The 19,813-nt window shown below is 41.0% G+C and overlaps 1 protein-coding gene across 1 annotated transcript; it reads left to right on the top strand.

Moving 5' to 3' along the window:
• The first annotated feature begins 7,066 nt into the window (after positions 1–7,066).
• On the top strand, positions 7,067–18,918 carry nle1 (notchless homolog 1 (Drosophila)). Its single transcript, XM_020494622.2, has 13 exons — positions 7,067–7,198; positions 9,891–10,064; positions 10,256–10,476; positions 10,555–10,634; positions 11,088–11,164; positions 13,494–13,591; positions 13,700–13,892; positions 14,014–14,149; positions 14,298–14,344; positions 14,461–14,663; positions 15,991–16,150; positions 17,461–17,531; positions 17,619–18,918. Exons 2-13 carry the CDS (start codon positions 9,930–9,932, stop codon positions 17,629–17,631), a joined length of 1,434 nt encoding a protein of 477 aa, XP_020350211.1. The 5' UTR covers positions 7,067–7,198; positions 9,891–9,929; the 3' UTR covers positions 17,632–18,918.
• Positions 18,919–19,813: the final 895 nt, after the last annotated feature.

The raw sequence follows: 19,813 nt of genomic DNA, 5'->3' as shown, positions 1-19,813 counted from the left end.
CGGACAGTTCCTTCGACCTCATGGCTTGGTTTTTGCTCTGATGTGCATTGTCAACTGTGGGACTTTAGACAGGTGTGTGCCTTTTCCAAATCATGTCCAATCAATTACATTTACCACAGGTGGACCCTAATCAAGTTGTAGAAACTCAAGGATGATCAATTGAAGGATGCACTTGAGCTGAATACTTATGCACATAAGGTACTTCTGTTTTTTATTTTTAATACAATTTGCAAACATTTCAAAAAACCTTTTTTTTTCGCTTTGTCATTATGGGATATTGAGTGTAGATTTCTGATTTTTTTATTTCATCAATTTTTAGATTAAGGCTGTAACATAATAAAATGTGAAAAAAGTCAAGGGGTCTGAATACTTTCGAATGCACCGTATATGGATCCTACAGCTATCCTATTTCTGACTCTTTAGGTATTATGGCTTGCATATCTGTCATATCTTCTTTTTGTTTTCATTCTCATAATAGTTTTTTTCATTACCCACTCTTACTCGTCAAGTCGACTAACTTAATTGTTATTATTATTATACCTAAAGACCCTAAATATGCTGGTTAAGAGATCTCACATATAAGGCTGCCACTCGCCGTTATGCTAGCAAGAAAATAAAGAACCATTTGTACAAACTGGCTGCTTTTTCATGTGCCCCAAACAAAACTAAGGGTGTAATCATACTGATACATAAGAAACAAAATCACCATCCTTGGTAAAGGCGAAGACCAAGAAGGCAGAATCACTTTCCTTAATGGAAAGACAATTGCCTTTGTTGATGTCTATGCGCCAAATGTATATGATCCTACGTTTCTTTGATCAGCATATTTAGAATGAATTGAATTCCAACTGGTTATTGAGACAGATATGAATGTCATTCTGGACATGCGGGACAAATCCAATAAGCCCAACAATCCGCAGGCAACCAAGGCTCTCGAACATACAGTATACTCTCTGATTACAACCTCATCGATGCCTGCCGAGTTCATAACCCTGAAGCAAAAGACTACACTTTCTATTCAAACAGGCAAAAAACATTCTCCCGAATCGATTTCGTACTATTATCTACTCCTCTGTTTTCTTTAATCAAGATAATAGAAATATGAGCAGATCATGCAAAATACTGCCAAATACACATTTCAGAATCCCATAAAAGAGCCACAAGATGGTGCTTTAATATTTCCTCACTACAAAATCCTACTTTATGTGAACAATTTGAAACTGAATTGAATTCATTGATAATGATTAGCAACATTTTTGTCAATGATCCTCGGATTTCATGGGACGCCATTAAATGTTTTATTAAAAACAATGCAACTGCATTTGCATCTGGGCTGAATAAATCACAATTAGATATCAGAATGGGAAAAGGTATTAACAATGTTAGAGCATTCTCAATAAACACTTTTTTGAGACCAGGTAGTCAAGACAGAACTAAATCTATTGATAAGACAGAGAGCAGAACTTGCCATCCATCGAATGTCTATGGCTTCCATGGTAATCGACCCAGTCAACTACTGGCTAACACGCTTAGCAGTAAGGACCAATTAGCAGATATTGCAACTATTGAATCTGAATCAGGTGAATTACTATCAGAACCTGAATGAATCAACCAAAGATTATCCCTTTTCTATAAAGAATTGTACACATCTGATTGTAAATCCACACCAAGCCAGATCAATTTTTAAAAGATATATTAACTTGTCTTCTCTCAAGTGAGGAAGCCGGCTTGCTGGGAGCCCAAATCTCTCTCCATGAACTCAAGGGCATTGGATAACATGAATAAAGGCAAATCACCTGGTTGTGACAATATTCCTAATGAGGTCTATTTAAAATGTTGGAACCAATTGGGTCCACTATTACTTGAAATTATTAACACAGCTGTTCACAAAGGTTAATTTGAAAGGGCTGTAAATACGGCAGGTAGCCTAGTGGTTAGTGTTGGGCCAGTAACCGAAAAGTTTGCAGGATCGAATCCCCGAGCTGACAAGGTAAAAATCAGTTGTTCTGCCCCTGAACAAGGCAGTTAACCCACTGTTCCCGGTAGTACGTCATTGTAAATAAGAATTTGTTCTTAATAACTTATTTTGGCTAAAGGGGGAGTATTGAGTAGCTTGGATGAAAAGGTGCCTAGAGATGCCCAGAGTAAACTGCCTGCTCCTCAGTCCCAGTTGCTAATATATGCATATTATTATTAGTATTGGACAGAAAACACTATGAAGTTTCTAAAACTGTTTGAATGATGTCTGAGTATAACAGAACTCATATGGCAGGCAAAAACCTGAGAAGAAATCCAAACAGAAAGTGGGAAATCTGAGGTTGGTTGATTTTTTATGAGAGAGTTAGCTCTCGTTCCATTGCTTTTCTACAGACATAGGAATTCTCCGGCTAGAATATTATTGAAGTTTTATGTTAAAAACATCCTAAAGATTGATTCCATACATCGTTTGACATGTTTCTACGGACAGTAACGGAACTTTTTTACATTTCGTCTGCAACTAGGGAACGCGCTTCATGACTTTGGATTTGTTTACCAAACGTGCTAACAAAAGTAGCTCTTTGGACATAAATGATGGACATTATCGAACAAATCAAGCGTTTAATGTGGAACTGGGATTGCTGGGAGTAGATTCTGATAAAGATCATCAAAGGTAAGTGAATATTTATAATGTTATTTCTGATTTCTGTTGACTTCAACATGGCGGATATCTCTATTTGTTTTCTGAGTGCCGTTCTCAGATTATTGCATGGTTTGCTTTTCCGTAAACCTTTTTTGAAATCTGACACAGCGGTTGCATTAAGGAGAAATGTATCTATATTTCCATGTCTAACACTAGTATTTTCATCGACATTTATAATGATTATTTCTGTAAAATGATGTGGCTCTCTGCAATATCACCGGATGTTTTTGGAACTAGGGAACATAACGCGCCAATGTATACGGAGATTTTTAAAAATATAATTCTGCACTTTATCGAACAAAACATACATGTATTGTGTAACATTAAGTCCTATGAGTGTCATCTGAGGAAGATCATCAAAGGTTAGTGATTAATTTTTTATCTCTATTTGTGCTTTTTGTGACTACTTTCTTTGGCTGGAAAAATGGCTGAATTTTTCTGTGACTTGGTGGTGACCTAACATAATCGTTTGTGGTGCTTTCGCTGTAAAGCCTATTCGAAATCGGACACTTTGGTGGGATTAACAACATGATTTCCTTTAAAATGGTATAAAATACATGTATGTTTGAGGAATTTTAATTTAGAGATTTCTGTTGTTTGAATTTGGTGCTCTGCACTTTCACTGGCTGGTGTCATATCAATCCCGTTAACGGGATTGCAGCCCTAAGAAGTTTTAACTGACTTGCCTAGTTAAATAGGTCAAGTTAGGAAAAAAATACAGCACTAACTTAGCTTTTAATAAAAAAAAGATAAGGATGCCAGCCAGTGCTCTCATTATCACCCCTATATTTAATTAACACAGATATTAAACTGTTTGCTCAAATGTTGTTGTCCTGTCTCAAAAATTACTTACCTAAATTGATACATCTGGACCAAAGCAGTTTGTTAAACTATTATCCTCAGATAACCTCCGTCTATTAAATATCGTACATACTTAATCAGAAACTAAAGTTCCTTGGGCAGTTCTATATCTAGATTTTACTATCTATGGAAGCCCTGGCCCAGGCAATTCGACAATCGAAAGAAATGACACTGATATCTCTAAATTCTACGGATCACATCATTTCATTATATTCTGACGATATGTTACTTTATCGAAACAATGCATCTCAATCCCTCCCAAAAGCTTTGAAGATAAAAGACAAACTAAGCTCCAAGTTATAAAATAAATCTAACTAAATCAGCCCTTCTGCCTCTCAAGACCCCGACGGAGGACTCCATCTCTACTTATGGAATCCCAATAATTTCCCATTTGAAATATTTGGGAATAGATTATTTCCTTTCTTAGATAAAACCATTGCCAGAAACTATAACAGAACACACACATCAATTCAATCCGACCTCAGTATATGGACTAATGCCCCAGTTGCTTTAACCGGCAGAATATCAATTGAATATATTGCCATGGCTCAATTTCTGTAGTTCAATGCTTATCTTAACTGTGTTCGAATACCCATACTAACATACTGTATACTACATACTGAATGAGTATTTACTACATACTATTAGTTCATTTTAGTATAGTGTAAATTAACGGTATCGTTTCAGTTGAGCATACTAGAGTTTGCCTGTCTACCGAAAGTTGATGCTGTTGCTATGCAACCTCTTGCTAGCTTGTTAGCATAACAAATGACTAGCTAAACGTTTTACGAATTCGGGTGTGTTCGTAAATTCATTCTGGAGTGCAAGAGTGTGCTCTGTTGGATCATCATTTGTAAATTCAGTGTGTTTCGCTCTAGGAGCATTCAGACTCTTTGGTCGAGGAGTAGGGTTGATCCAAGTGTTCAACAGCAGTCAAGAGCACAAGCTACTTCCAGACACAAATGAGAGAACACCTCACTCTGACCATTTTACACGGCCTAGCAGAGCTGGTTAGGCTGTTTTCATGTTATCCAGAGCGTTGGTGACTGTAACTGTGCTGCTGGCAACAATTTATTTTGGCAAATTTAGTACGACATCCGGGAACTTTTGGCATACTAACTATATCCATACTATGCTTTGTCATTATGGGGTATTGTGTGTAGACTGAGGGGGGAAAACTATTTATAAACCATTTTAGAATAAGGCTGTAACGTAACAAAATGTGGAAAAAGTCAAGGGGTCTGAATATTTTCCGCATGCATTTTACATATAGAGTGTGCGACTATTTTTATAGCAGGCTAGAGAGCACGTGCCAATACCAGAGTGGGTTCATGAGCTAAATAACACACTTTTTTGTGGGAAAACCATCAGTAGAGTTGAAAATGCGATGGAAACCCATTTAACTTGTAGTTTTTATTCGGTACATGGGAGTTTAACTGCAAATGGTATTTTTATGTGCTCTACGTCATCACACACATCCTTTTATCCTAAAAAAGTTGATTTGATCTAAACACATCTCTGGTGGGAAAATGTGCATAATGTTTTTATGCAGATTTTAGAATATTTGTATTAAATCTGTTGACAATTGGTTGGAAACCTAGGTATTGAGAGCGATTCGGGCTCCCATCAGGGCGGCTTCCTCTTCAAGCATGCCATGACAAGAAAATGTGTATATTTTGAATCAGGGAAGGATGGAGAACAATACACACTTTCTTTTACATTTTTGGGGAAGATTAAAACCTAAATAAAAAAGTGTTGATTGTTCTCCATCCTCCCCCAAATCAGAATATACCATTTTCATGGCATGCTTGGTTCAATAGCTATTGATGAGAGAGAACCGAATATCCAGTATAAAACTAATTTTACCTCGGTGCTGAACTGAACAAAATACCTACCTGCTCTCCAAAAGCATTGAGCTGAGCTCAACTTCTTTATTTTACCTTTAAACTAGGCAAGTCAGTTGAGAACAAATTCTTATTTTCAATGACAGCCTAGGAAAAATGGGTTAACTGCCTTGTTCAGGAGCAGAACAACAGATTTTTACCTTGTCAGCTCAGGGATTCGATCTTGCAACCTTTCAGTTACTAGTCGAACACTCTAACCACTAGGCTAACCCTGTGTGTTGTCCTGGTGCAGCAAACCCCAGCTGAAGGGAGGCCAGTTTGGATGTGGCTTCAGACCAATCAAATCGCGTCCTAAGCAAAAACTCATTTTCAGAAAAACGTGTCTGTTTCTGGTCTGCTTGTGTTGATGTCCTGCACTAGCTAGCTTGCTAAATTGTCCCTTTCCTGAGCCATGGATGGGGATTTGTGGCTTTCACTTTCTCTGTATAGGCCAATGATTATGATCGAACCATAAATGAATATGTTGTGCCAATGGCCTGAAACCATTGTTCAATATGTCGCCTAGTAGGCTCGTGTTAACTTGTTAGCTAGATAACTTTGCTGGTTCTGTGGTTCATTGTTGCCCATGCATGGAAGTTAGGCTAGCATTTTAGCTCGGTAGCCTATGACAACAAAATAAAAAGTGTACTGTATGACCGAGCCATAGTCAAAACGTTTTGCCAACAATGAGGATGGCATTGGCGTTCAACAAGTCTACAAGTAGGGTGAGTCAACTTTTTTGTTTTAAACAAACAGACAGAAATCCTGGCCAGCCACATAATATTGAGCAACATTGACTGAACGTAATTATTTTTGTAATCTTCTAAGTTTGTTTTCAGTGTATTAAACTAAGCATATAGCCTTCTTGATATGGTGCTGGAATAGTGGAGGCAGTGCTCCTGTTGTCTTTGTTCTGACTTGCAGTAACTTCGTAACTCTGTGGTTCTAAATCAGTAGTTCTTTAGTAAACTGTTGAAAACATTAACATCCTTGACCATGCTGCAGGTTATGTCATGTTTTGGTTCATGCAATATTTCCTTTGTGGACTTCACCTGACAAAAGTATGTGTAGATGAATTTATTCTGCCATTATGTGACTGTTGTCTTTTTGTTGTCACTGCCTTATTGTATATCATGGTGGTGTATGAATGAATTGTTTGTAAGTAAACAATTTAATCTGGCTTTTTACTTGCTTGGCTTCCTCGGTGATTGCACCCACCACATCTACTGGCTACAAATGTACTGCTATAAATGGACGCACGTGGCATTCTGGCGATTTTGACTAAAACCGTTTTATATCGGAATTATCTGTTCACGCGCAAATCTAGCCACTCATTGGCTACAATGTTCCCACCTGATCTCGCCTCCTCCCGCCTGCCTTTTGCGGACAATTAGTCGACTGACAGTTCTATCTTGTCAATATAATAGATACTCTTTGGTATAGCCTCTCCATTTCGGTCGTCACTAGTTAACACAGCCACAAAGTCATAAACCCCGCCCTTTTCTACAATTTATCTTCTTAAAATCTGATTTGAAACCTAACCTTATCCTCAACCATACTAAGCTTATACCTAAAATTCAATTAAGACCCTAAAGCTAATATTTGTTCATGAATGTGTACGATAAAGCCACAGACTTCTGCTATCCAGCAGGATCCTATCCCTTTCACTTCTAACCAAGTCAGTCGCATTTTAGTGACGTGTCAGAAACTTCCGTTGCTGCTGCGTGAACTTCCTACACACGTGCATTTCAGAAGTTGTTGGAACACTGAAAAGGTATTTATCTATTTGTGTTTAACGTTACGGATTGATGTTGTAAAATCGTTTGGTTTTAAGGTTGAGTTGTCGGCTGCTGTTAGGAGGATGTGATTGTTGGAGGAACCGAAACAAATTATCAGAACCGGCATAGTTGGCCACAATAACATGTCTGGGAAACAAGCTAGCATGTTAGCCTGGCTACTGTTTGAACCAAATATATGATATAATTTATTGACTTCTATTATTATCATTATTTACGTTAGTTTGTTGCCATAACGTTAGATGGGAAGCCATCTCTCCCTGTTGCTTCACATACTTTAGTGAATTACGAGCGCCTAGTCTGATTAATCAGGTTCTAATACATAATTATTTGGGATAGCTACACTGCAAAATCGTGTAGAAGTTATTTCCAAGCCAGAATGTTTACATTTACGTTTGATCTTACTCTACCGGTTGTCTGTGGTGTCTGGCCTTCACATGTAGGACATTTGAGACAGAAAAGTAACTTAATGTTTAACCCACTTTCTAGAGTGCGGTGCTGAAGAAGACATGTATATTACCTGGTGCATGTAACATGATTGCTTTCGTCCTTCTCCTCGCCCCTACCTGGGCTCGACCAGGGACCCTCAGCACACATCTGACACCCTCGAAGCAACGTTACTTAGCGCTCCACAAAAGCCTCGGCCCTTGCAGAGTATGGGAAACAACATCCCGCTAACTAGCTATCCATTTCACACCGGTTACACATGTGCAAAGCCATGTAAAAGCCTGCTGACTTCACTTAGTGTGCACGTACTTCTGTCTTGTGCTCGTGCCTTCGGTCATGAGTAAATGCGTGCACATGTTGCATACATACTAACTGAAGTCAGCAGGTATTTAAATTGTTTTGCAGGTGACCGGTACATGATAGTCCCACTAAACCCAAACCAGATGGGGTGGTGTATCGCTGCAGAATGCTGTGGTAGCCATGCTGGTTAAGTGTGCCTTGAATTCTAAATAAATCACAAACCGTGTCACCAGCAAAGCACCATCACACCTCCATGCTTTACGGTGGGAAATACACATGCAGAGATAATTCGTTCACCCACACCGGCTCTCAAAGACATGGAGGTTGGAACCAAAAATCGCAAATTTGGACTCCAGACCAAAGGACATTTCTACCGGTCTAATGTCCATTGCTTGTTTCTTGGCCCAAGCAAGTCTCTTCTTATTGGTGTCCTCTAGTAATGGTTTCTTTGTAGCAATTCGACCATGAAGGCCTGATAAATGCAGTCTCCTCTGAACAGTTGCTGTTGAGATGTCTTGAAATCTGTGAAGTGTTTATTTGGGCTGCAATTTGAGGCTGGTAAATCTAATGAACGTATCCTATGCAGCAGAGGTAACTCTGCTCTTCCATTTTTGTGGCGGTCTTCATGAGCCAGTTTCATCATAGTGCTTGATGGTTTTTGCGACTGCACATGAAGGAACATTCTTAAGTTCTTGAAATGTTCCGTTTTGACTGACCTTCATGTCTTGAAGACCAGCTGATGGACTGTTTCTCCTTGCTTATTTGAGCTGTTCTTGCCATAATATGGACTTAGCCATATTTGGTAAAATACCATCTTATGTATACCATCTCTACCTTGTCACAACACAACTGATTGGCTCAAACGCATTAAGAAGGAAATAAATTATTTTAACAAGGCACATCTGTCAATTGAAATGCATTTCAGGTGACTACCTCATGAATATGGTTGAGTGAATGCTAAGAGTGTGTAAAGCTGTCAGGGCCAAGGGTGGCTATTTGAAGAATCTCAAATGTAAAATATATTTTGACTTAAACACTTTCTTGTTGTTGTTGCTTACTACCTGATTCCATATGTGCTATTTCATAGTTTTGATGTCTTCGCTATTTTTCTACAATGTAGATAATAGTAAAAATAAGAGAAACCCTTGAATGGGTAGGTGTTTTAACTTTTGACTGGTAGTGTATGCCCACTGTTCTGCCTGCTCCTCTTCTCTCCCTGGCCTGCCTGCTGTTTTCTAATGACTGGATGTGTTCAGTCTTCGGTCTATTGTGTGTAGAATATCCTAGTTTAGGCCATTTATGGGGCCGGTGTCACAGGGATACAGTATCTTTGGGCTAGTCTTTTGTTGCTGGTGTTTTGTCTCATAATATGAAATTACATCAATTACCCTTTTCAGATATAATGTTGTGGCCCCTTGTTATGGTGTGTTTGTTTGTCTGTTAGGGGAGACTACACTACAGCTTTTTAAACGCAGACTCATGAACCTGAACTGTCAATTTTTCGCATCCCTAGTTATTGAGTTTCAAAATGTTCTACATGCCGTGTACTGTGCAGCATGACTGAGGAGCTATGATGCAGCCCAGACTCCCAGTGCAGGGCAGGCTAGCAATGGGTAACTGGAGCAGGGCACAGTGCCTGTCTCACGCTATAAGGGGGACGGACCTCGGCTGCGCTGATAGACATGAGTATGCGAGTTGATCCATGAGACACATTTGATAGAAGTACCCGAAAGTAACAAATTCTAGTACTGGACTGTTTTTCATGGTCTAGTATGGGGAAAAGTACAGACGTTTTGGTATACCATGCAATGCTACAAGCTATTTGACATGTATACATTTTTTTTTACGGCCGATGCGTTTGGTCTGCTTCGTGTGTTTTTATTTTTGCCATGGAAAAACATGGTTCTACTTGTATCGTCCCAGCCCTAGCTCCAACCCCTAATCCATCCCCGAGCAGAAAGGATGTCCAGTGATGTGGAGCGGCTGTTGATCCAGTTTCAGGATGAAGCGGGGGAGCCGCTGGGTTCTCCCTTTGATGTCCCGCTGGACATCACACCTGACAAACTACAGCTGGTCTGCAATGCACTGCTACAGAAGGTACCCACAACGCTCACACACTGCAACATATTGCTTTAAATCCCCAAGGACAGCCCCATGATCCACACTTAACTTCCATCTCTCTAACCCTGCCTCTTACTCCCTTCCCTCTACTCTGTCCTGGGCTGTTGTGATAGTTTATTTGGCTCCCCGTTAGATTTGACTAATACCTCTTCTCCATATCATTCCAGGAGGAGCCGGTACCATTGGCGTTTTTTGTGCGTGGCGAGTCAGAGGTGGTGGAGAGCCTGAGGGTGTGTGTGAAGGCCCTGGGGGTGGAGACTGAGACGGTTCTGCCCGTAGTGTACCAACCCCAGGCGGTGTTCAGGGTCAGGGCTGTCGCTCGCTGTACCTCCTCCCTACAGGGACACACAGAGGCTGTCATCTCTGCCGCATTCAGCCCTACTGGGAAGTAAGTATATACACACACACACACAAAGACAGAGATATATACACACACGCTGGGCTAGCTGTAATGTGTGTTCCTCAGGTACCTGGCCAGTGGTTCTGGAGACACTACAGTGAGGTTCTGGGACCTGACCACCGAGACACCACAACATACCTCCAGAGGTACACGCACTAGTGTTGTTACCGTACCAGACTTTTTACTTCGATACCAGGTTTAGTATGACGATACCGAAAACTATACCACAGCAAAAAAGTGTTTAAGCCAGACTAACCAGCAGGTGCTGGAAATGTCCACTGTCCACTCATTGAAAGTGCTGTATCTCCCTCATTTTTCAGAGTATAAGCCTGAAACAATGCCTAAAGACTGGCGACATGTAGAAGAAGCCATAGAGCTCATGAACTGGGTCTTAAGTCCTAAGACTTAGGACCTAAGTCAGGGTTGTGAATACTTGTACAGTATATTATTTATTTTTAGATGAATACTCTGTCAGGTAATCGAATACTAACGTCCGTTCGAATATTCAAATAATCGGGCCATCACACACACAGAGAGCAATGTGTAGAATTGATCGACCTGACCCTTGTGAACACTCACGGTCTCCTCTCCTCCTTTAGGCCACTCCCACTGGGTGCTGACTATTTCCTGGTCACCTGACGGACGGAAGTTGGCTTCTGGCTGCAAGAACAGCCAGGTGAGACACACTTACACCAGGGTTGGGATCAATTGCACAAATTAAGTTCCCTCTCCCTAGAAAACCCATCAATTCAAAATTCTTAAATTGAGTAGTTCTTGAGCAGTTCTTAAATTGAGTCAATTCAATTCATCTCGAATTCTAATTATTCAAAAATACAATTCCTAATTCATTATTCTAGATAAATGAAAGCTGTTTAATATGAACAGCATGAAATACTCTATTCCACACGGTAATGGCTACTGTGTTCGTTATACAGGTTTTCCCCCAATTTGTTTGTCACAGTGTGGGAACAAAGCTCTATAAATGATTACAATCGCTAAACAATTTTTTGAGAATGGGCAACGCCTAAAACACATTTGCTACGTTTTTTATTTATTTGATTCAAACAACCATTTATGTAATATACCCTTTATGTAACATCTAAACATGTTGTTATTTGCTTAAATGCTTAGTTACAACCAGATTCATGATAGAAATAAGTGGCTCATGTTGGCAACACTCCCAGCAACAAGCAAATGTGTGCTTCCCCACCGGAGACCAGGGTTCAATTCCCATCTACACCTTTCATGAAAGCAGCAATACTGAAAGTAGAGTGGAGTTCCGCTCTCAATAAAAATGGATGAGAGGTTTATTCGTTCAGGAGTTAAATTAACATTCAGTGTTGTAAAATAACCCCTAGGTGTTAATAACTGAGTTGAGTGTGATTGTCTTTTTACTTTACTGTGTAAAGTTACACTCAGACACTCAAAACCACACCCATCATTATCATGTTTTCCAGCATACTTTATTGCAGGCAGATTTTTTTTTATTTTTATAAAAATAGTTTGTTTCAGTATCTGTGTTAGGGTAAAACTAGACTGTTGCGGTATAGCCTTGTGATATGTAATGGATTTTCATAAAGGGTTGCATTTTTAAGGATACTATATTCACTATCCGCTCATTTGTTGAAGGCTACAAGGTTGATAATAATTGAATGCAACAACCATCACTAGCAAACAGTCATGAGTGGTAATTCCAACGTTCACTTAACAGGCACTCTACTCTGGGATATATGCAGATATTTGCATATATCCCAGTGTGCCTTTAGAGTGAACATTGGAATTACCACTCATGACTGTTTGCTAGTGATGGTTGTTTTATTCAATTCTTATCAACCTTGTAGCCTTCACTTGCATGTCCAGCCTCTTATCAAGGGCTGCATAAATTAATATGCAATTGTACGTTTATTCAAATACCAGAAGACGCATGATCACCTTCAGGGTGGTGTTTATTTCCCATTGAAATCCAACCAATTGTTGAATTTGCAGTATTTAGGATCGTTCATCGCCCACCTTTTGCATTCTGACTGATTGCAAGTTGACCAGACAACCTAAACCATACGAACTGGCTCCACCATCTCAACAACGGGTACAGTAAATCCAACCGCTGACGGATTGGAGTAGATTAAAAAATATATATATTTCTTTGTGCGGCATAATATAAGGAGCGCTCAATCTACACCGACACAAAGAATTGTAAAAAATGGACCAGTCAAACGGCATGCAGGGAAACATGTTGATCAGCCCCCTGACACCAGAATTGTTCCAAGTTAAAAGTAAGCCATGCAACATGTTGTAGTCCTCTGTAGCTCAGTAGAGCATGGCTCCTGTAACGGCAGTATATTGGGTTCCATATGATGTTGAAGAATGGTGCATTGTGGGTAGTTTAGAAGATGTTCGCAGATAAGTTAATAAATATGTATAAAAAACGTACCTGTTTGTAGTTATATGTAACCAGACTGTGACTACAACTGTCTTTGACCACACTGTTTACTTTGGTGAGTAAAAACTCGTGCTTCCTACCCTTTAAGGGTAAGGAAACCAATGTGTAATTTAGTTGGACTATCACTTTAATTGGACAAAAAATGATCTAACTGGAAATATATTGCACGTCAATTCCTCATTAGAAAACGTAACAAATAATGTATACACATTCATGTATATAATTATTTGATTTAAAACAAAGTTTCATTCCATTTCAATGCTAAATGCATTAACTCCAGTAATTTGGAATTTGCACAATTATAATACAATTCAAGTTTTAAAATTATAATTCCATTCCAAGGATGGCTTTCTTTTTCAATTCCAATTGAGACAGTCTAAATTATAATTCAATTCCCCAAATAGTATTTAAGATTGCTGCAATTCTAAGTAATTTCTCCACTTCTTGCTTCAACTCCAGAATTGAAATGACATTGGAATTGACACACACACTCACTGTTTCTCCTCAGATCTGTATCTGGGACCCAGTCTCAGGTGTGTGTGTTAACCAGTGTCTCTCTGTGTAGATCTGTATATGGGACCCAGTGACAGGACAGCAGATGGGGAAGACCCTGACAGGACACACCAAGTGGATCACATGGATCTCCTGGGAACCTCTACACCTGTAAGATTTACTCTTCTATTTATCTTTTCATCTTGCGCTCTTTTCTCCTTTCTCTCTAATATATCTCCTTTCTCTCTAATATAACTATCTTGTGCGCTCTCTTCTCAGTAACCCAGAGTGCCGTTACCTGGCTAGCAGCAGTAAGGACGGGGCGGTGAGGGTTTGGGACGTTGTGTTGGGGCGCTGTGAGAGGATCCTGACGGGGCACACCCAGTCTGTTACCTGTGTGAAGTGGGGAGGAGATGGACTGCTATACACATCATCACAGGACAGGACCATTAAAGTCTGGAGGGCTAAAGATGTAAGTGTGTGTGTGTGTGTGAGACCCTGGTCAAAAGTAGTGCACTATATAGGGAATAAGGTACCATTTGGGAGGCAGACATTCTACTTCATCTGACCCCTCTCCTTTTCCCCCTCCTCAGGGGGTCCAGTGCAGGACTCTTCAAGGCCATGCTCACTGGGTCAACACCCTGGCTCTCAGTACTGACTATGTGCTACGGACTGGTGCCTTTGAGCCCGCCGACGCTACCATCAACCCCCAGGACCAGACTGGCACATGTACGTACACCTGTCCTCTGTGCCTCTCTCTCCTTCCTCTGTGCCTCTCTATTTGCTCTTTCTGACTTTATACGTAAACCTCTGTCTCTGCCCAAGTCTTGGAGTAGTGATATTGAATATAGTTTTGACACCTCTGTTCTCTCCACAGTTGAGGAACTCAAAGAGAAAGCCTTGCAGAGATACAACAAAGTCCGGGTGAGTGTCTCCTGTCTCTGCTGTGTATTTAGTATTTATTAGGATCCCCATTAGCTGCCGCCAAGGGGGGGGTCCACTGAACCTGGGGTCCACTGAACCTCTTACCCTTTGTGTAGGGTGAGGCCCCGGAGCGTCTTGTGTCGGGCTCTGATGACTTCACCTTGTTCCTCTGGAACCCAGCAGAGGATAAGAAGCCTCTGGCGAGACTGACGGGTCACAGCGCTCTGATCAACGAGGTCCTGTTCTCCCCCGACACACGCCTCCTTGCCTCTGCTTCCTTCGACAAGTCCATCAAGATCTGGGACGGACGCACCGGAAAGTATGTATAGTAGTGGTGGAACTGCACTAGGAAGTATGTATAGTAGTGGTGGAACTGCACTAGGAAGTATGTATAGTAGTGGTGGAACTGCACTAGGAAGTATGTATAGTAGTGGTGGAACTGCACTAGGAAGTATGTATAGTAGTGGTGGAACTGCACTAGGAAGTATGTATAGTAGTGGTGGAACTGCACTAGGAAGTATGTATAGTAGTGGTGGAACTGCACTAGGAAGTATGTATAGTAGTGGTGGAACTGCACTAGGAAGTATGTATAGTAGTGGTGGAACTGCACTAGGAAGTATGTATAGTAGTGGTGGAACTGCACTAGGAAGTATGTATAGTAGTGGTGGAACTGCACTAGGAAGTATGTATAGTAGTGGTGGAACTGCACTAGGAAGTATGTATAGTAGTGGTGGAACTGCGCTAGGAAGTATGTATAGTAGTGGTGGAACTGCGCTAGGAAGTATGTATAGTAGTGGTGGAACTGCGCTGGGAAGTGTGTACAGTAGTGGGGGAACTGCGCTGGGAAGTATGTATAGTAGTGGTGGAACTGCACTAGGAAGTATGTATAGTAGTGGTGGAACTGCACTAGGAAGTATGTATAGTAGTGGTGGAACTGCGCTAGGAAGTATGTATAGTAGTGGTGGAACTGCGCTAGGAAGTATGTATAGTAGTGGTGGAACTGCGCTAGGAAGTATGTATAGTAGTGGTGGAACTGCGCTAGGAAGTGTGTACAGTAGTGGGGGAACTGCGCTAGGAAGTGTGTACAGTAGTGGGGGAACTGCGCTAGGAAGTGTGTACAGTAGTGGGGGAACTGCGCTGGGAAGTGTGTACAGTAGTGGGGGAACTGCGCTGGGAAGTGTGTACAGTAGTGGGGGAACTGCGCTGGGAAGTGTGTACAGTAGTGGGGGAACTGCGCTGGGAAGTGTGTACAGTAGTGGGGGAACTGCGCTGGGAAGTGTGTACAGTAGTGGGGGAATTCTAATCCATAATGCATGCCATTTATCAGACGCTTTTATCCAAGGTGACTTGTACATGCATGCATACATTTTTTGACATGCGGATGGCCCCAGCGGGAATTGAGCCGACAAGCCTTGGGGCTGCCAGCACCATGTTCTATCGACTGTGCTTGCATAATGACAGAGTCCAGATCTATTCTGATTCACACTGAACATTTGATTCACTAAGCACCAGTTCTGTTTACAGAGAATAAAAACATTGGTACAATATGTAAACCTACATAAACACTGTCTCTGTATGTAGGAGTTCTGCTCTCCACCGGGTGGGACTCTAACTGTGTGTGTGTGTGTGTGTGTGTGTGTGTGTAGGTACCTACAGTCCCTGCGTGGTCATGTAGCAGCAGTGTACCAGGTGGCGTGGTCAGCAGACAGTAGACTGATGGTCAGTGGTTCCAGTGACTCCACTCTGAAGGTCTGGGACATCAAGACTGGCAAACTACACACTGATCTACCTGGACACGCAGATGAGGTGAGAGGGAGGGATGGTGTTTTCCACAAATGGGGCTCTAAAATTAAGAGAAGAGATGCTCAATTAAGTTCTGGGTCCACACGTGTTAAGAGAAGTGATGGAACCTCCATCAGTTAAATGAGTGAAGGAATTTCAACAAGTGTTTGCAACTCTTTGAATTGCAGTATGTTATTTTTTATTTTTTAAATGCTTAACTGACCCACTAATTTCTTCTTAAAGAATCTTGTAAGAGTCTGTTGGGGGTTGGAACCTACTCTAAATGGCACACTATAGCAGTTCGGAAAAAAACACAACATAGACGAGACTAATTTATTCCAAAGCTGCAGCTCATGGTTGGAACACTACTTTAATCAACCAGTCCATTTTGTATTTGTGATTAAAGTGTTGTGATTTGGCAAGGAATGTAGCTTTGCTACAGTTTTGTTTGTGTATCCCATCTGTTAGATATGTTTTTATAGGCAATCATTTCTGTAAGCCTAATGGGATCTTGGTTGCGGTCGGATCGAAATTGAGTGAGACCCGTAACTAAGGGAAAGAGCTGTGATCACTTGCTATTTTTGTTCAGTCTCGTATGCACATAACAAATTAAAGGAACAACAGTCGACGTGATTGTCAACTTCGGTACAAAATTCAAGCTATTGTGTGACTGCGTTAGAACTTCATTGCTCCCTAGTCGTCATACCATGCAATAGGATTTGACTGGGAATTCTGTTAAGTGTTATTGTTTTAAAAACCAATAGATTGCCTTTTTAAACGGCACATGACAGGGATGTACCCTCTCCCCCCTCCTGTTTGCACTGGCAAATGAACCACTTGCAGAAAGAATTAGACCGGACCCAAAGGTAACAGGTATTGGTAAACATGAATATAAACAAAATTTGCAGGTTTCCTGTTATACCTGACCAATATTGAAAACACACTGGCCCCCTGGCAAAAAAAAAAATCAGAATACTCTGAAATCTAAGGATATGAAATGATGGATGAAGAAAAATAATAACTGGCATGGCTCCCAAAGTTTTTGTTTTATTTTTTTTAATAACAATTACCCCACTGAGTAGATCCTTTAAAAAAGTATTCTTGGTCATAAGACTTTATATGGGCAGATAAAATGTGTAGACTAAAAAGGGAAGTTTTTTAAAATGTTTTTATTTTACACTTCCTAAAACGGAGGGTGGTTATAACCTTCCAGACTTGGAATTGTATCAACTTGCTACCCAAGGCTTTTACTTGTGACATATAGTTAAATGAACTAAAGAGAAACAATGGGTACATACTGAAGATGCAGATGTTTGTCACTCTCTCACTCACAGGTGTTTGCAGTAGACTGGAGTCCTGATGGCCAGAGAGTAGTCAGTGGAGGAAAAGACAAGTGTCTCAGAATGTAAGTCCCTCTCTCACACAGTCACTACCTCACACGATCTCTCTCATGGTCAGTAGAGTAACCACTCTATTTCCTGTGTCTTAACAGATGGAGGAGGTAGCCACACCAATCACGTGCCTTACTAGCCCCTGTCTCCACCAATCAGGAAGCCAGGATGACGGACAGAAGGCGGGGCCAGTGGTCTGAGACTTCCTGGTCCTACATTGGAACATAATGCCCTGCTTTACCTGTCAACAACAACCACACTTACCGAGGACTGCTGATCAAAGTGATGTAGGAGGGAGAGAGTGATGAGAAATTGAGAGGAGGATATAACCAGAGGCATGGAAGTAGTGGAGGGAGCCGGAGGCTAGTAAGGTACTATATCTAATAGGTGTGTGTTGCCGTCTATACCTGAGCCCTAGCTGGCAGGTACACAGCAAGGGGACTGTAGGAATAAAGGAGTCTTAATACAGGTCGTTGGAACACCTGGTGTCTTCTATTAATGCATCCCCTCTCTCTCAAGGTTAACATAGTAAAGTAAAACTAATCAGGAAAAAATGATTTAGTAAATTGAAATAAATATAATTAACAAACCCGTTTGAAAAATGAAAACTATATTTGACTCCAAAACGACTTAAAAAATAAAAGCCATCATGAATGATCCGTTTTAGTTTTTCCCCCTAATGTTCTGCATAAATGGAATTGGGTTTTCACGGTTTAGGGGGGGTTCAAGCTACTGAATCTGGGGGGTAAATGCTGCCAGAAGATGGCGATATTTCAAATAGGCCTAGCTTGTGTATCACTAGCTATCAGGAAAACATCTAAATGTACTACTAAAGTTGAAAAGTATTGAATTGGTGTGAACATGTGCAACAGGGTTTCCTCCTATATTTTTGGCACTACATTTATAATTTAAACAACCTAATGACCATCTCCTTTTGTATTACTGCCCCCCAGTGGCAAGAAGTTAACCCCCCCTTCTCCTAGCCTCCCACGCATGCTTTCTATCTCTAACACTAAAGCTTAAACTGAAACTTAATAAATAACAAACGAAATAGCAATTTTTCTATACAACTCAAACTATAATCACCTCCCTGGTCCTGGCTGCTTCTCACCTGCTGGTTCTCTCTTGACTAATACAGCCTACGTTCCTGACACCTGCTGTGTCTGTGGTCAGTCAACTGAAAGGCGAAGTCCTGCCCTGCTGCTTCCCTCTACGTTAGTGACAGGATCATTAGCTGCTCTGTCCTTTGACTGACTGGTCCTCTATACCTAGCCCGATGGCTCTATTTTTAAGTTATCTGCTGTGTCTGATCTAGTCACTGTCTGAAGGACCTCTCCCTCTGTATTCTACTATGTAAACCAAGATCATTGTGCTTCATCATTAAACACCTTAGATATCGAAGGTTCTGAGTACTCTGTCATTTTGTGGATGTCAATTTGGGTTTGTGCCTTCGTTTATAGAACCAGAGAGGAATAAAATGTACTCTTTCACAGAACTGTCTTCTGGAGATAGAACAGTCTCTGTGATTGGTTTACCCGACTTCAAGAAACGACGCAGTGTTAAATCTCCTGCCGGTTTTGGACTAAAGTCAGGGATTCATTCCAAGGCACCTTGTAGAGAAGCACATTGCTCTTGGTAATATACCTTTGAGATGACATCTGCAGCATTTACCGTCAATGCAACAATTTAAGATTTGACAGAGTTACAGTTCATATGGAAATAAGTCAAATAAATAAATTAGGCCCTAGTCTCTGGATTACACATGACTGGGAATACAGATATGCATCTGTTGGCCACAGATACCTGTAAAAAAAAGTTGGGACATGGATCAGAGAACCATTTAGATCATGCTTGATGTTTCTACAACTTGGAGCCACCTGTGGTAAACTCAATTGATTGGACATGATTTATAAAGGCGCACACACCTGTCTGTAAGGTCCCACAGTTGACAGTGCAGGTCTGAGGAAAAAAAACAAGCCATGAGGTCGAAGGAATTGTCCGTAGAGCTCCGAGACATGATTGTGTCCAGGCACAGATCTGGGGAAGGCTACCAAAAAAAGTCTGCAGCATGGAAGGTCCCCAAGAATACATTGGCCTCCATTCTTAAATGGAAAATGTTTGGAATCACCAAAAGGGAGGTGACCAAGAACCTGATGGTCACTGACAGACCTCAAGTTCCTCTGTGGAGATGGAAGGACAAGCAACTCTGCAGCACTCCACCAATCAGGCATGGTGGTGGCCGCATCATGCTGTGGGGATTTATTTCAGCGGCAGGGACTGGGAGATTAGTCAGGAT

This window comes from Oncorhynchus kisutch, linkage group LG11, assembly GCF_002021735.2.
Source record: "Oncorhynchus kisutch isolate 150728-3 linkage group LG11, Okis_V2, whole genome shotgun sequence".
NCBI lineage: Eukaryota > Metazoa > Chordata > Actinopteri > Salmoniformes > Salmonidae > Oncorhynchus > Oncorhynchus kisutch.
Note: the sequence above shows the minus strand (reverse complement) of the source record. Positions and strands in the feature narration are given on the sequence as shown.

What these genes read in the sequence shown, in the direction of transcription:
- nle1 (XM_020494622.2), top strand. Translation starts at nt 9,930, where the DNA reads ATGTCCAGTGATGTGGAGCGGCTGTTGATCCAGTTTCAGGATGAAGCG. An exon ending in CCAGGACCAGACTGGCACAT is followed by an intron (nt 14,150 to 14,297) that starts GTACGTACACCT and finishes TTCTCTCCACAG; the next exon opens with TTGAGGAACTCAAAGAGAAA. An exon ending in TACCTGGACACGCAGATGAG is followed by an intron (nt 16,151 to 17,460) that starts GTGAGAGGGAGG and finishes TCTCACTCACAG; the next exon opens with GTGTTTGCAGTAGACTGGAG.